Source organism: Mastigoproctus giganteus, chromosome 7 (genome assembly GCF_048544385.1).
Source record: "Mastigoproctus giganteus isolate SK-2022 chromosome 7, ASM4854438v1, whole genome shotgun sequence".
Taxonomy (NCBI): Eukaryota; Metazoa; Arthropoda; class Arachnida; order Uropygi; family Thelyphonidae; genus Mastigoproctus; species Mastigoproctus giganteus.
Window position 1 is genome coordinate 170,063,844 of NC_143581.1, and position 17,672 is coordinate 170,081,515.

General features: G+C 37.9%; 1 protein-coding gene across 2 annotated transcripts in view; it reads left to right on the plus strand.

Moving 5' to 3' along the window:
• The window catches only part of LOC150083328 (HAUS augmin-like complex subunit 1), a 188,490-nt gene that overhangs the window by 25,733 nt on the left and 145,085 nt on the right, over nt 1–17,672 (plus strand). For both annotated transcript variants that reach the window (XM_090377185.1, XM_090377186.1), the window contains exon 3: nt 5,935–6,067. In XM_090377185.1, coding sequence (XP_090233311.1) covers nt 5,935–6,067 — 133 coding nt within the window. The remainder of the gene's footprint in view (nt 1–5,934; nt 6,068–17,672) is intronic.

Here is a 17,672-nt window from a genome sequence, read left to right on the forward strand (position 1 = left end):
ACTTCCTTGGATTTTATGTATTTCTTAACTAATAGCATAACCCCCTCCTCCCTTCCTATCCTGTCTATCCCTACTGTAGACATTGTACTCCCCAAATTCCAGTTCTGCATTCCTTATATCTGTGTGACACTACATCTCTGAAATCCCCATAGTATCTGCCTTTGATGTTTTGAGCAATACCTCAAATTCATCAAATTTATTTACTAAACTCCTAGCATTGGTGTACACGCAAGTATACATGCACCTGTTCTTTTTCTTAGCTACCCTAACACAACCCATGTGTTTACTTGTACCCCAATGATTCCCAGCAGTCTCTGAAATATCCTGCATCCTATTTTCCAGGCTGCGGCTCATTCCAATAGAAGCAGTGCAAGAATCACTTTCACCTCTGCCAGTGGCTACTGTTAATCTATTAGTCCTTGTATCCCCCCAATCTAGCAGTTTTCCGACCCACCTAACACTGCCTCGATAGCATCAGCAAACATTCTTGCACCCTTTCCATTTAAGTGTATCCCATCCCTGTAGAAGCAGTCTCTCCTGTTAACAAGTACAAACCAGGCTGAAAAAAATTCTACCCCTTGAGCCTTGCACAATCTCTCCAGGGCCGAATTGATCGACAGGGCTCTCATCATATACTCCCCCCTATCGTGTCTGGACAGAATTGCAGACACTTTCAAATTCAACCCTAATTCAAGGCTTTTTTTTCAACAGTGACCTGTACTTATTAAGTAATTCCGCTGGTCTCCTACTCTTAATATCATTAGTTCCTACGTGTACAACTATATCACCTTTTGTGCCCTTAAAAGATGATATCCGCTCTACAACGTCATCAACCTTTGCCCCTGGCAAGACATACTCTGGCCCTGTTCCACCTATCCTTTTTACAAAGCATGTTTACCTAAACACTACTCTGATAGGGGTAATTCAGCTATTGAGGTTGTGTTTTTAACATCATAACATTTAGTAAACATGGATCAGTGGATGTATAACAATGTACATTACCTTTAGAGCATTTCCTCTCGGTGAAGTTTGTGTCAGTGATAAAGTTTGGTGCAGGTTGTCTGATGGTTTGGGTGCTGTTTTTGTTGATGGTTTGTACTTGGTCTGTTGTTGGTAGAGCCTGAAACTATGGAGTCCATCACCTACTTGGACATTCTGGACAATTATATTTTACCTTTACTGTGGGAGTATTTGTGAAAATGAGGCCTATCAGCATGATAGCACTCCTTGTCATACAGTAAGGGTTATACAAGACTAGTTTGTGAACTGGGACATTAAAGTTTGACTAGCCTGTTCAGAGCATGGGCTACAATCCCAGTGAGGAGCACCTAGGAGACAACTTTAATGCAGGATTAGTCTGTGACCTAAATGTTCTTCTTCCAAACTGGCTCTGGCAGTTGCTTTGCTGAGAGAATGGAAACATTCCAGCCAGCAACTACCTGAAGTTTGTGAAAAGTGTGCTTAGGAGGCTGACTGTCACAGGCCAAATGTGACCCAACCATGTATTGGGTTTTTGAATTAAAAGACCTCATTTGTAACTATCTGTGTGTGTCTGGATACTTTTGGTTGTATGGTGTATATACACATATTGTAGAAGGTTGTTTATCCAGATTTGTCAGTGTCTTATGTGTTTTTTTGGATAAGTGATATTTCTGAATGTGGTGTTTTGGATAAGTGATATTTCTGGATATTGGATATTTTAACCACTACTTCTTATTTTAACAAGAAATGTTCCTTGTTGACATGCAAAGGCTTAGACCAAAGTTCACTGGACATTCATAAACAATACTTATATTATAAATAAGTTATAAATTTGTTTGTTATAAATATAACATTACATTTGAAAATTACAGTTAACATAAATTGTAATAGAAATATTATAGATTATCACATATGAAATGATTACATAATAATTCAAGAAATGAAGAAATGAAATGTCATAGTGTTACTTTGGACTTAAATTTTTCTCAAAGGTGTTGTTAACTGTCAAAATACTTGTTTTGACTTAAATATTTTGGAGGTTGTCTGCCAGTATTTCATTTTGAGAAATGTATGCTCATATTTATAGGTATGCCTGATTAAGGAAACTTGAGAAATTACTGATGGGGAAGATTAAGTGGGAGAACATGTCTATAATTAAAGTCAAGGCACATTAGGCTGTGAGGTATCAGTCTATGATGTCAACAAATTACACATATTCTGTCTTTCAAGTTTTTAGGAGGAAAAAGCCATGCAACCGTCATCTGAAAGTGACTAACTTGGCCATGGTTTGTCAAAAAAAATCGCATAGAAATTCCTCATGTCTTGAAGGGATTCTAATCTATTTGTGTGCTGCAAAGGACCACAAAACTACATCGTGTTCCATCGCTAAATCCACCTGCATTAACTGTCAAAGAGAGCGCTTGGCTTACTCACGAGCATTGCAGAGGTGAAAAGAAGAAAAAGAAATTCAAAGATTTAATGCAGGGTTGAACATATTATATCAGGAGGCAAGAAAAGCGGATTTGAAAAAAAACCATGAATAAATCTATCTACGCTTAGAAGGGAGATGTTGCATTGGAACCCAAACAGAAATGACTGTTCCAGCAAAAGTCATTAACTCTCATCACATGCTACTTATTCAGCATCCACTCCCATATCAGTACCTTTAATGCTAACAAAAGAAATAACTAGAGAAGCTAGAGAAAAGAACAAAAAATGCAAAATACCTCTAGTGTTCAAGAAAAAATGGACCAGAAAAAATGTTCCAAGACCAAAAATGGTCTTGGAACCCTTTGCAGAGGAAGGAATAGTCACATGATAGAATCCATACTTCCCCAAAAAGTTAAATCCATGACTGGGGAAAGTAAGCCCTGAGCACTTCAGAAGACTACCAGGCGATCCACCAAGTCAAAATAATGGCTAAATTCGTACAGTGGAATTGTCGTGGATTCCGGCGAAATAGTGATGACATTAAGGCCCTCCTGCAAAAGCATGAGCCAGTGTGCTTTTGCTTGTAGAAGACATTTGAAGCCAAATGAAAAGTCTTCCATCTGTAATGCTGCCATGGTACATAAAGACAAACTGGGGATGGACCTTCCCATGGAGGAGTTGCTATCCGCAGTTCACCCTTATGCTAGGGTTTCTCTAATTAACAGTCTGTTCAATTTATTTGCCACCTGGAACTGACGTCTAGGAGACAGACCTTGATGATTTTATTGTGCAGCTGTCCTCCCCTGTCCTACTCCTTGAGGATTTCAATGGACATACCACCCTCTGGGATAGTGCCATCATTAATGGAAGAGGATGTGTCATAGAACATATGCTCACTGACAGTAACCTGTCCCTTTTAATTTTGGCAACTAACACCTAACATTGATCTGTCTGTCTGCTCCCCTTCTCTCTCTTCACTTATTTGGAAGGTGGAGGAGAACCCATATGAAAGTGATCACTTCCCTGTGATAACCACCTTCATTAGTGGGAGACTGCCTTTCTTTTAGGTTACCATGGTGGAAGAAGATTGATCAGGCTGATTGGAATGCCTTTCACCATCTGGCAGAGTTTGACTTCACCACATTCATTCAGGAGCCTATCAATGATGCAGTGATGCACATCACAGAAAAAATATTTTTCATGCAGTTGCAATTGCCATTCTGAAAACATCCACCCAGTTTCCACCTTTTCCAAACCATGGTGGAATGCAGAATGTGCAGCAACAAAAATGGCTGAAAACAAAGCATGCTATGTGTACTGTCAAAGTCAAAAGGAATCTTGGGTCTGTTTCACATCGTCTGTTACCTAGTTTTCCAGTACTAGTGTGGTCTGGGATAAAATACAGAAAATAAGGGAAAATATACATTTTCACCCTTTACTGATTCTAGAATATAATGGATGCACTGTTGTTGCAAAGCCGACTGCAGTAACTAATTCTCTTGGGGATATGTTTTCTAATGTCTCTGCAATATTGTCTTATTCTCCAGAGTTTCTAGTTGCAAAACATAAAAGTGAAAAACAAGCACTTAATTTCACATTAAAGGGCATTGATCCCTAAATGGGCCATTCACCTTGCATGAGCTAAAAAGAGCTCTAACTCTCTCTAAGGCAAGTGCTGTGAACCAGATAGCATCCATTATGAAATGATTTAGCGCCTTTCGTCAAAATCTATGGATCACCTACACTGTCATTCAGAAACTGCTCTTGAATAAATATTCTGTATAACAGAATATTTATTCTGTATAATTTTGTTATAACAGAATATTCTGTTAGAACAGAATATTTATTCTGTATAATTTTGTTATAACAGAATATTCTGTTAGAACAGAATATTTATTCTGTTGTGCAGAATAAACTGTGTATAACAACTTCCTCCAACTTTAAATAGTGCCCTCTATGTTGATGATTTTTACATATTTTCTCAGTCATGCAACATAAGGAAATTGAAAGACAACTGCAACAAGCCATTGATTGCATTAACTCCTGGGCACTGGCTAATGGATTCAGGTTTTCACCGCAAAAGATCACTCTCATGCATTTTTGTTGTAAGTCTAGTCTTCATCCTGAACCTTAACTGAGGCTTTGACAAAATGCTATTCTGCTAGTATTAGACACAAAATTCTTGGGACTTGTGTATGATAATAAGTTTACCTTTTTTAGAATATATCTGTCAACTCTGTACAAAGTGCGTGAAAGGGCTGAACATTCTCCATCCTCTCTCCTCTACATCTTTGAGTGCGAACTGATTCACCTTGTTGCACATCTATCGTGCGCTCGTATGATATAAACTAGATTACAGGTCCCAGATATATGCGTCAGCCAGAAATAAATAGCATACTTTGATGGCTGGACTCCATCCATCATCAGGCTATCTGTATTGCTACTGGAGCATTTTGAACATCTCAGCTGCAGAGCCTATACATGGAAGCAAATGAACCTCTGTTATTGTTTCAATGGAAGCAGTTGTTGCTAATGTATGTTTTAAAACTGAAATCTCTGCCAGACCATTCTGTGTGGACATCTGTTTTTAGGCCACGATGGGAAAATTTTAACAATGCCCATCAGACTGCCAATCGTACTTTTGGTAATTCCAAGACTTGCGTATCATAGTAGACAGGGTTGCCCAAACACTTCCATCTTGGCATGCTCACATTCCTACATGTGACTTTACCCTTAAGAACTGGATAAAGTCTAATACTCCATTATATCTAAGCAGATTCTCCCTGAATGCAATATATACATTGCAGAGCTGAATGCTGTAGGGTTAGCCTTGGATTACATCAGAACTTGCCAATACCATTGCTTTATGATATATTCCGACCCTTTGAGCATATTACAGGTGTTATTAACTTTGAGTTACAATTCTCATCCAGTCCTGTCTTGGGTTGAAACAATTAACATGTATTATACTTTTACACCAGACAAAATAACACATTTTTGTTTGCCTCCTCTCAATACACTTCTGCAGCCCAGTTTTGTAGAAGTCTTCTAACTGTCCTTTAAACCATGATTCGGCAGCAGAAATCACCTTATCATCAGCAGCAAAGTGTTTTTCACAAAAAAAAGACTTCAGGACAGGAATTTTGAAGAAATCCAAGGGTTCAAGTTGGGGGGGAGGGGAATAAGCAGAATGTGGCAATATTTCAGTTTTTCTTGGCACATCAAAACATTTCATATGCATTAAGCTCTCTTCAAATTAGTGATGACTGATGAAACTACTATACTGTCAAGGAGGATAAATTGTAATAAGTAGTATTGTAATAAGTAGTACATTCTTGCCATATAATTTTCAAATGTTATAATAAAATAAAAATTTATGTTTATGCTAATTAAGTCTGAAAAAATTGGAACAATTACTGTAATTGTAATAACATAAAATTACTTATTTTAAAGAATTTTCAGTAATCATAATTGATATTTAAATTTTTTTTTTGTATATGAATCTCACATTTTTTTTAATAGCCAGAAGACTTGATTTTATACTTCAGCATGCAGGAATAACATTTCATGCTTTGTCACAAAATGGGCAGTCAGATATTATAGCTTTATCATCAGCTGCTTATATTCTTGGATTGAAGGATGCATCTTGTACAAGGTATAACTTAAGAGATTTGTTGAATCTGTATATTATATTTGCATTTACTGAATGATTGTTTCAAAATTCACACAAATATCAGTTGATTTGTCCATGATTATACATTAATTATCCAGGTTTTACTTGCATGTTGGAGTTCTGCTTGGACATCCATGTTTTGTGAATATTTTTCTACTCTTCTTGCAGAAATTATTAAGAAACTTCCCTTCTATGTGGTTTAGAGATAAAGAGCATGCAAAAGAAAATGGAGAGGCAGAAGAATACCCAATAATTTATTTACATCATTATAAAAAAAAAAAGAAAAAAAAAAGCTTTTGTATAGCCAGATTTCTTCTTATAACTTACAGCGATGCTCAGACTGCCAACATAAATCTAAAGTTCTTTTAATAAACAGGACTGTTGCAATTTTTGTAAAATGTTTTTCTTTTTAAAAAGTTTTTAAAAGAAAACTGTGAATAATAAAATACATTTTTAATTTAAATTTACTCACTAACATGAAGAGTTAGCAAACAAATATATTTGTATACCTTTTCTTTTTTTCTAATTTGGTGATTCTAATTTAAAAAAAAAAAAAAAAAAAAATCTCCCACATCAAAAGGAGTTCAGCTGTTGATAAACAGAATGTACATTTATTGTTGACAAGGACAGTTCTTTTTTTTCTCCCTGATTCCCTTCCTCACTCACTGGAAAGGAGGGAATCATGTACAAAAAGTTTCAGAAATTTTGTGAACTCTTGCCACACTTCCTTGTTATCACCAAGGTCAAGAAACTTAACTTGTAGTATCCTTCTGTTATATTTAATCATGTCACATATATCAACTTCAGGTTTCAGGCTATGAACTGCACAGTCAAATAATTTTGAGATCTTGGAAACAGATAGGTTTTTAAAAAGTTGTCCTTTTTTACTTATTGAAGACAATTTAATATGTTAATTAAATAGTTTTAATAGTCTTAGTCACATTCTTTAGCTTATTTGTAAATTGGGCCAAAGATTTTGTAAGTTATGATGTAATATTGGTTGTGTACAAGGAAAGGGTTGAATCACATTGGTCCACTGGATATGAATGGATTAACTGTTGATGATACTTCTGGGATGCCAGAAGTATATCAAACTCTTAACAGGGAGCTAAATGATTTTGTGATAACTAAGCGGAAGTGAAGTTGAAGCTAAATATAAAAAAGGCACCTGGAATGGATGGGATCTGACCAATCATATTAAAGATGGCAGAAAAGGAGGCAAGCAAATCCTTAGCCATAATTATGAGAGCATCTTTAGATTCAGGAGAGGTCCCTGTGAACTGGAGATGTGCAAATGTGTTTCCAATTCACAAAGGTGGATCAAAGAGTGACATGAGTAATTACAGACCTGTTAGCTTAACTTCTGTTCCAGGGGAAATATTGGAGTCACTGGTTAAAGAAGTACTGCAGTACCATCCAGACAGGATTGCAGTTATACTGTAGTCACAGTATGGATTTAGGCGCCTCCGTAGCCAGGTGGGAAGGAGCAGCAGTGCGTAGCACACACTTCTTGATTAGACCGGGGTTCGAGCCCGTCACCACCAAATACGGAGGATGCGGAAAGGTCAAGGGAATGACCACCGCATATCCCGGAGCAATATGGCCTTAGTTGCTAATGCTCCTAAAAACCAAATAACAAACAACAAACAAACAGTATGGATTTGTTAAGGACAAATCTTGTCTGACCAAATTGGTTGGCTACTATAATGCAGTAACAAAAAACTAGAAGAAAAAATAAAATTGACATCATATATTTAAATTTCAGAAAAGCTTTTGATACTGTAGCATATAAAAGACTGCTGTTCAAAATGGATCACTGTGGCATTAAAGGCAAGTTACTGCTGCTGTGGAGAAAGTGATAGTTGAGTGGGAGAAGACAGAGAGTGGTAATCAATGGACATGGCTCTTTGCTGACTAATGTTATTAGTGGAGTCCACCAGTGTTCAGGGCAGGGTCTGTTGTTGTTTTTTTATATTAATTAATAACATTGATGAAGGCATATCAGGTTTAATGACACAAAGATTGGCAGAGTGGTTAATGACAATAAGCAAGGTATGCTACTGCAACATGATGTAGAAAAATCATGTAGATGTGCTGAAAAATGACAATTTAAGTTAGCATTGACAAATGGAAGGATGGACGGACTGACAAACAATAAATAATTATTGTAGAATTTCTATTGGTCTAATTTTAATTAAATTTGGGATAGCTCTATAAATCATTTTAAATGGTCTCAATGTAAAATTTCATGAAAATCTTTCCAGAGAGTCTAGTTATTATATAAGGATGTGGGGGGTAAAATATGTATATGTAATAATTGTGAGATTTCTGTTGGTCTGATTTTAATGAAAGTTGGAATGGTGTGACAAATTTTTTTAAAGGCAAAAAATATAAAATTGGATTAAAATTTGTTCACTGGTAGTTGAGTTGTTACATGCAGACAGATGGACATGGCTAAGACAATAGGTTCATTATACATATATACTAATACGCTTAAAAACAGAGTGAAAGCCAAATGCTTAAATTTTATTGACTGATCTCTGGTGTTACCCTAGTGTAAACAAAAATAGCAGCATCCAGGGTGGAGAAAGAGTACAAGTATTTTTTGCACAGAAGAAACAGTGTACAACAAATTAAATGGAACTTTCATATAAGGTTTAGCAAACAATCTGATATTCGATAAAATTGGCATAAAAGTTTTGTAGTAACTTTCAGATGCTCTGTACACCATGTTAGGAAGACTGGAGGCCCTACTGTAAGTTAGGACATCATTGAGGAAGGAGGAATTTAATCCATAATTCACAAAAATCATGGTATTGTGCCAGCATATAACTTTATGTACCACAAAAAAAGTGTGGAGAGTGTTGTGTTGTGTACATAGAAATCATTACTAAGATGGCAGAGGTGCCTGCCAGGTGGAACACATTGCAAAACAGAAACTCACAATGAGAGTGTGGAATAGTGAAAAATTAAAAACATGATTTTGTACACGTCCACGACAGCCACAGTTAACCTGGACCGTACACCTTTCAGAAACTTGCAGAAAGGTATGTGACCCATTCTTTACAAAAACAATAATGACCTTGGAATGGCTCTCCCACCATTCACTTATGCAGTGCTTGTTAGATACTATGATGTTTTTTAATAAACATATTATAGCTAGCCTGTTTAGGCAGGCCAACATTAAGAGTTACACTGTTCACTCTGATAGTCATTCATTTAATTATTAAATTATATTATAATTGTATTATGAGTTTATTATAAATTTTATTATAAAATAAAATTATGTTTTATAAATTTTATGTTATCAGTAGTGCAGAGAACAGTGTATTCAATATAATTTGATTTATTATTTTTTTAAATGCCACATGTCAAAAAATGCAAAAGCAAAATAATTGCTTTATATTAAATTATTGACATAGGTTCAAATTGTGCATCAGTGAAAAGTCTTTTTCAGTCTGGATGCAGATCAAGCTGACAATGTTTGAGCTGATCTATATAATATAACCACTGCCCTACTATTCATATTTGGACAATCCCTCCATTGATACACAGCCAAGTTGTATCCAAGCACTACATGTCATACAGCTATAGATATGCCCATAGGCCTTTGAGGAGACAGTAGTATGATTCTAAATCCAAGATACTGCAATTGACAGAGTTAACAGATTTCCATCATGGAATGATAATAGGGTGACACATAAGCAGCCAGTCTGTATGAGACATTAACATCACTGAAATTCCTTGGTTGATGGCGATGTTGTCTGCAAACGGAAGCAGACTAGTGTTGAAACAATCGTGAAACAACTCAGAAAACCTCTCTGAAGCTGCTGGAACATGACAGGAAAGCTGTTCAAAAGTCGTCTGCTCAGAATGTAGATTGGCATCACTGCACACACAGGTTCTCTGGGACTTGTCAGCACCAGAACAGTATGCTGAATGATATGTGTTACCCTGGTCATGCAACCACCCGTGAGCTATCACCCTGACTAGCTTGATGTAAGGCCCACCATTCTTGAACCATAGACCAATGGAAAGCTGTGTTTTCGAGTGATGAGTCACGTACATGTCTATCAGTCTAATGGTCATGCCTAGAGAAAGCTTGTCCTTAACAATAAAGTTTGGAAGAGACAGTGTGTTGATCTGGAGTTGTTTTTCATGGTTTGGCTTGGGACCATTGGTTGAATAGGACAAAAATGTGGAGAACCCTTTAGACATCCTCAACAATAATGCATTACCTATGTTGTGGCAATACGTCAGGGAAGGCTTTTACTTGTATCAACAAGATAACACTCCATGTGATACTGCCTACATTGTGACAGACTGATTGGAGGATATGAGTGTTGAAAAATGGGACTGACTGGCTCAGAGCCCTGATCTCAGTTCTGTAGAGAACCTCTGGAATGAATTGGGTTCTCAGGTGTATGAGAGGAGAGACCATCCAAAAAAGAACTGAACTGGTCACCACTTTGAAGGTTGAATGGTGGAAAATATTATAGGACATTTACAAGAACTGGTCGAGTGTTCCATGGAGACTAGAGGCTCTAATAAAGGCTAAAGGATTCAGCAAAAAAGTATAGTTTTTCTGTAAGTAAAGGTTATTTGTAGATATGCAGGTATTTGAATATTAATGGTAATGTGTGTGCATGTGCCCACACACGTGCAGATGCACACACTTATACTGAATTGACCCAATTTTAAACACTCATGTTCATGTTCCAGCATGATCAGAGGAATTTGCAATAAATCACAAATACAATCATTAATCGTATATAGCAGTCACGTAAGTTTGAACCACAGTCCACTCAAAGAGCATGTGCTAGTACACTCATGCTCCTGGCTACTTGGCTGCATCAGGCTTCCATTATGAATTTTTCTTAGTGATCCCCACCCAAAATTCTAGTTCAGAAATTGATCTATTTTGATTTGACAGCAGTTTTTGGAAATTTATAACATGGCTGTCAATAGACATTTTTCCACAAAAAATTTCTACCAAATCAAATGCATGTACGTCTGTGAGAGATGTTATTACAGTATTGTCTGCAATAAACAATTTTTTGTAAGTTGTACACCTTTTTTCTTTTGAAAGCAATGTAAGGTGGTTTCAAAATGGTTTGATACTAGTTTTGTCAGTGTGTGGTATAACTATCAGTAGATAATTCTTGAAATTTTGTAATTAGATACATATCAAAGAAAGTTGTTATAATGATATTGATTCTTTAAAATAATTTTTGTGTGGAACACCCATGTTTTGTTTTATGTGCTGAATGTAAAGTGGATGCAGTTTTTTGTTTTACATTTTTTTTTTCCCCATAGTTGATATCATAGTTGCCAATGGACAGTTTTTTCTTCAAACGTTTGTTATTAGAGATACTCTGAAAATTAAATTTTCAAAAACAGTCTGTTATGAGTAGTGTGTGCCTTTTACTTTTGCACACAAAACAAATGCAAAGTTTTTTTCTTTGATACAAATTTTATAGTTTATATGACAACTGTCAGTAGATCATTTTCCTTGAAATTATGTCACCAGATCGTACACATATCTAAGAACATTTCCACAATGATACCTAAAAAAAAATTTTATCATGCTCAGCATAAAATAGTTGGGAAATTTTTTGTCAGTTTATACTGGAACCAGTAGAATCAATTTTCTTAATTTTTTTAACCAGCTCAGCTAACGTAAGGAAGATAACAAGGCAATAGGTCTTTTAAAAGATTGGTTTGTGTTCTTTTTTTTGCATTTTTATGCAACTTAAGATGGATGCAGAGTTTTCATCATCTTTTTTTGTGATCCTGATGTTTCTTCCCAGGAATTGCATTCATCACCTTGAGAAAAGAAGTAACTGACAGCAACCAAGTGACAAGTGAGTCATGTTCGAAACTTCTGAAGGGCTTGTGTTTTAGTGCAAGAAGTTTAATCCTGCATTGGCCGACCGGGCTAGCCGAGTGGGTAAAGTACCTGCCCGGCAACCCAAAGGTCGCGGGTTCGATTCCCGCCTCGGGCTTGGATCAAAGTACTGCAAAAACCTTGGGAGGTGCAATATGGCCACAGAAGCCGATGCGCCAACAACTACCAAATCAAAAAAAAAAAAAAAAAAATCCTGCATTGGGAATGCAGTGTCTTAAGGCCCTAGTAAATTTTGTTCTCTTCATCTACTCTATCCACACAGCTCAAACTCCCAGAACCTTCAAAAAAAAAGTGCTTTCTTTTTGTATCGAAAATTCCAGAAATTTCTCTTAGTTATTGTTCTCACTGAAAAAGTACAGAATCAAGTATAAAATGCTATTACACCTAACTTTTTCTTTGTGTACAAATTAAAAAAAGAAAGTGTGCTCTCTCTCCACAATGATTTTTGTTTAAAATTATTATATGATCCTTCTGCAATTTGTTTAGTACAGGCAATCCCGTTATAACACAGTTTCGCTCTAACACGATTGATAAATTATGGCAATCCTTGCACAACACAGTACTTATATAACACGGTTTCACTCTAACACAGAGAATTTTGGCAAACCTTGCTTAACACATTTTTGAGCATTTGGGCAGAGAAAACCCTGCTAAATATTATGTTGGATGCAATTTTTCAACATTTCCATTTTTTTTTTTTTTTTGCATCTGTGCTGTTGACTGGCTAGTTCTAATGCAAAAAAGAAATTGGGAAATCCCCGTGTTAGGTCCTGTGCTATCAAACTTGTGTTTGTTTTTGAGACCACAAAAAAAAAAGAAAAAAAAAAAGTGACTTTGAAGCATTACTAAACTTTGTTTTTAAGAACTGTATTGTTGAAATAATTTCTTTGTTGTGAATTAAATTCCAGCCCTAAATTATGCCCAAGGAACTTAGGCATAATTTGGAATTGGTCCTTGAGGTTGTCACAGACATTCTCTCAGATATGCCAGACAAGCTGCACTTGCTACCTGGGAGTCTAAAACGCTGATGGAACGGATATTCGGGTGACACTCAAGTCAAGTGGACCCAATTTCGGCAAAGTCCGGATGGTCTGTGACAGCCAAATCCTCTGCTTGCACCTTCACGATGGTGGGACTGTTAGTAATCCTGGGTATAACCTCCATGCTCAAGTATATGGTGGGTGACCATCCAGGTGTGAACCAACGTAAGCAGGGGTTGAGGTGTGGCATCCACACCACATGGAGGAATACTGCCCCTCTATGTTACCAGGCAGTACTAGGTGGTAGATTACTATCATCAACCGGTGCAATACCACCACTTTGCTTATTGGAGGCTTGAAGTGGTGGAACCCATGTTTAGTCTCTAGAGCTAAGTTCCGGTCAACCCTTCCCTATCTCTTCCATCATGAAGTATGATTGATGACTTTTGAGGTTATGATGAACATCGTGGCGAGATCCAATATTCCTTACATTTCAAGGGTACAGCTCTAAAATGGTGTTTGCAGGCCGGCCGCTAGTTAGTACACAGGACCGAACCTATCGGTAACTCTCTAGGAGGCTTCCGGATCAGCTAGTGTATAATCTTGCTACCTCTACTCTGCCAGATAGTGACTGGAGGGAGTCCGAGTAGTGTGTATGCGGGGAGCATTGTCTAGGCCACGTTATGTCAAGGATCTTGGTATATTTTTACCATGTGTATGCCATTTCCAAAAATTTCATTACTTCATACAGCGGCGTCTCTGTAGCCAGGTGGGAAGGAGCAGTAGTGCATAGCACACGCTTCTTGATTAGACCGGGGTTCGAGCCCGTCACTGCCAAATATGGAGGATGCAGAAAGGTCAGGGAACAACCACTGCATATCCCGGAGCAATATGGCTTTAGTTGCTAATGCTCCTAAAAACCAAATAACAAACAAACTTCATACAGCATGTCCCACCCACTTTTTCTTACTATTGAATACACCATGAATTGTCAAAATAATAGAACAATCTTATCTGCGAAAAGATCTAAACCTCCCAAGCACTTCCTAATTCATTTCAGAAATATACCTGGTCTCAATTCTAATCTTAACGATGTCCATTTCCACTTGCAGTCTGCCAAACCCCATGTACTTTTTCTGACAGAATCTCAGTTATCGGTTGATTCAACTACTGCTCATTTCAGATGCCCAAATTATTTGTTGTATGATTCCTTTCGCCTCAAAAGTGCTACTTGTGCATGTGTCTGTTCTGACATTCGCTGTCAGAGACTTGGCAATTTGGAATCTACTCTCTTTGATCTTCTCTGGTTTCAAATCTCTCTACCTTATTGTGTAAAATTCATCTGTTGTCTCTACTGTTCTCCCAACTCCACTAATCGCTTAGAGCTCTTTGACTTCCTCTCTTTGCAACTTGACTTTCTCCAGTCCAACTTTCTTAACAGTGAGGTAATTTAGCATTTTAGCATTTAGCATTAGCAGAGGCATATGATGCAAGAAAGCAAGCTTATTCAGCATCAGCCAAAAAAAAAAAAAAAAAAAAAAAAAAACACCCACTCCCATTTCACCCCTCCGTTCGTTCGAAATACCTGTCCAGTTGAGCTTTAAATTTGTTTAGGCTATCAACTTCAACAACAAGTGATGGAAGTCGGTTCCACCAACCAACCACCCGCTGGCCAAAGGCAAATTTCCGCACATCTATCCGACATCCGTCCTTCCTCAATTTGAATTTATGCCCTCTGAGGTGATTATTCTGAGAAAGATGAAGAATCCCATTGGCATTGAGCATGCTCAAACCATTCAAAGCCTTATACACCTCTATCAGATCACCTCGCCGGTGCCTAGTCTCCAGACTCTGTAATTTGCAAAACTTAAGCCTTTCTTCGTAAGAGCAACCCTTTGTTCCATTTACTAATCTTGTTGCCCTTCTCTGTACCCGTTCCAGCAGCTCTACATCCTTCTTGAAATGAGGCCTCCAGACCTGTATACAGTACTCAAGATGTGGCCTTACCATTGCCTTATACAAGGGAATAATCACCTCCTTATCCCTGCTAGAAAAATTCCTGTATATCATTGACAAGACACCATGCGCTACTCTTGCAGCTCGTCTGCACTGCTCAGAGAACTTCATATCTGCCTGCACAATTACCCCCAGGTCCTTTTCATTCTCCACCACTGTCAGTGTAGTACCGCAGAGTTGATACGTTGCTCTGGGGTTACTGTTTCCCATATGCAGCACTTTACATTTGTCGATGTTAAACCTCATTTGCCACCTCTCAGCCCATCTGTTCAACCTTTCCAGATCCTGTTGCAGCAGCATAGCGTCAGTATTGTCCTTAACGACCCTGCCAACCTTTGTATCATCTGCAAACTTGGACATTAAACTTGATATCCCATCATCAATATCATTCATAAACACCGAAAACAACAACGGACCCAACACTGAACCTTGAGGAACTCCACTAATAACATTAGTCCACGTTGAGCAGTGTCCATTGATTACCACTCTCTGTCTTCTGCCACTCAACCATCCCCTTATCCATAGCAGCAATTTGCCTCCAATGCCACACTGCTCCAATTTGTGCAGCAGTCTTCCATGTGCAACAGTATCAAAAGCCTTTCTAAGATCCAAATATATAATATCAAAGTTATTCCCTGCATCCAGTTCTTTTGTGACTACATCATAGTATCCAATCAAATTGGTCAGGCAAGACCTGCCCTTAACAAAACCATGCTGCGTCTGAGCTATAACTGAATTCTTGTCTAGATGATCCTGCAGTGCTTCTTTAACCAGTGCCTCCATTAATTTACCTGGAACAGAAGTTAAACTAACAGGTCTATAATTACTTGTGTCAGCCTTTGATCCTCCTTTGTGAATTGGGGTTACATTTGCACATCTCCAGTCTATGGGCACCTCCCCTGAGTCCAAAGAAGCTCTCATAATTATGGCTAGGGGTTTGCATACTTCCTTTGCTGCCTCCTTTAATATAACTGGATAGATCCCATCCACCCCAGGTGCCTTTTTTATGTTTATCCTCAACAATCTCTCCTCCACTTTCCTCTCAGTTATTACAAAATCATCCAGCTCACTGCCAATGTTTACTTTACCTACATCATTCTCCTTCCTGAATAACTCCTCATGCGTGAATGTAGATGCAAAATACTCGTTTAGATTGTTAGCCACCTGAGCAGGATCCTCAACTGTTGAACCATCAATATCCAGTGGACCAATCTGATTCATCCCTTTCCTTTTCGAGTTCAAGTATGTAAAAAACTCTTTTCTGTTTTTCTTTGCATCCTTTGCCAAGGATTTTTCATAGTCTGCCTTTGCCTGCCTAATCTCCTTTGTGACTTGGTTACAGACCAACTTATATCTATCATAGGCTTCCATGTCACCCATTAATTTGTATGTATCCCATGCATTTTTCTTCTCTGCCACATGTCTCATTAGCTCATCTGACAACCATTTAGGCCTAAACCTTGAACAATATTTCTTAGTTGGTATGTAAAGCCTGGTAGCCTCCAAGATTAGTTCCTTGAATGCTTCCCATTTTGAGTTTGCTGTTGGTAACATCATCAGTTGGTCCCACTGTATAGAATTTAAATACTGTCTCAGACCATCATAGTCGCCTTTACGAAAACAAAAACCCTTCCCTTTACCTCTGATGGTAGTTACCTCCTTGAGTAAATCCCACTTCAACACACTGTGATCACTGCCACCTAGTGGTTCATTTATCTGCAGGTTCTTAATGCATGAAGAATCACTACTGATAATCAGATCAAGAGTATTGCTCCCTCTTGTTGCCTCACGAACATGCTGATGTAGAAAACAATCATCCAATAAATCCACAAAAGCCTTGCTAGTGTGTGAGTGACCAACCCACAAATTCCAGTCAATATCTGGGAAATTAAAGTCCCCCATTATAAGACTCTCAGATTTACTGGCCCACTCTATTTCCCTGTACAATATCTTATTATACTCATCAGAGTCATTAGGCCTATAGCACACTCCTACTCTCAATTTTGATTTCCCTATGCTTATGTCGCACCAAACTGACTCGACACTGCCCTGTCCATCGATGTCGACTGGCTTCACTTCCTTGGACTTTATGTGTTTCTTAATTAATAGCATAACCCCTCCTCCCCTCCTGTCCTGTCTATCCTTTCTATACACATTGTATTCCCCAAATTCCAGTTCCGCATTACTTATATCTGTGTGACACCACGTCTCTGATATCCCAACAATATCTGCCTTTGATGTTTTGAGCAATACCTCAAATTCATCAAATTTATTTACCAAACTCCTAGCATTGGTGTACACGCAGGTATACATGCACCTGTTTCTATTCTTAGCTACCCTAACACAACCCATGTGTTTACTTGTACCGCAATGACTACCAGCAGTCTCTGAAATATCCTGCATCTTGTTTTTCAGACTTCTGCTCATTTCAATAGAAGCAGTGCAAGAATCACTTCCACCTCTGCCAGTGGCTACTGTTAATCTATTAGTCCTTGTATCCCCCCCAACTAGCAGTTTTCCGACCCACCTAACACTGCCTCGACAGCATCAGCAAAAATTCTTGCACCCTTTCTATTTAAGTGTATCCCATCCCTGTAGAAGCAATCTCTCCTGTTAACAAGTACAGTCCAGGCTGAAAAAAATTCTACCCCTTGAGCCTTGCACGAAAATCACCAATTTTCCT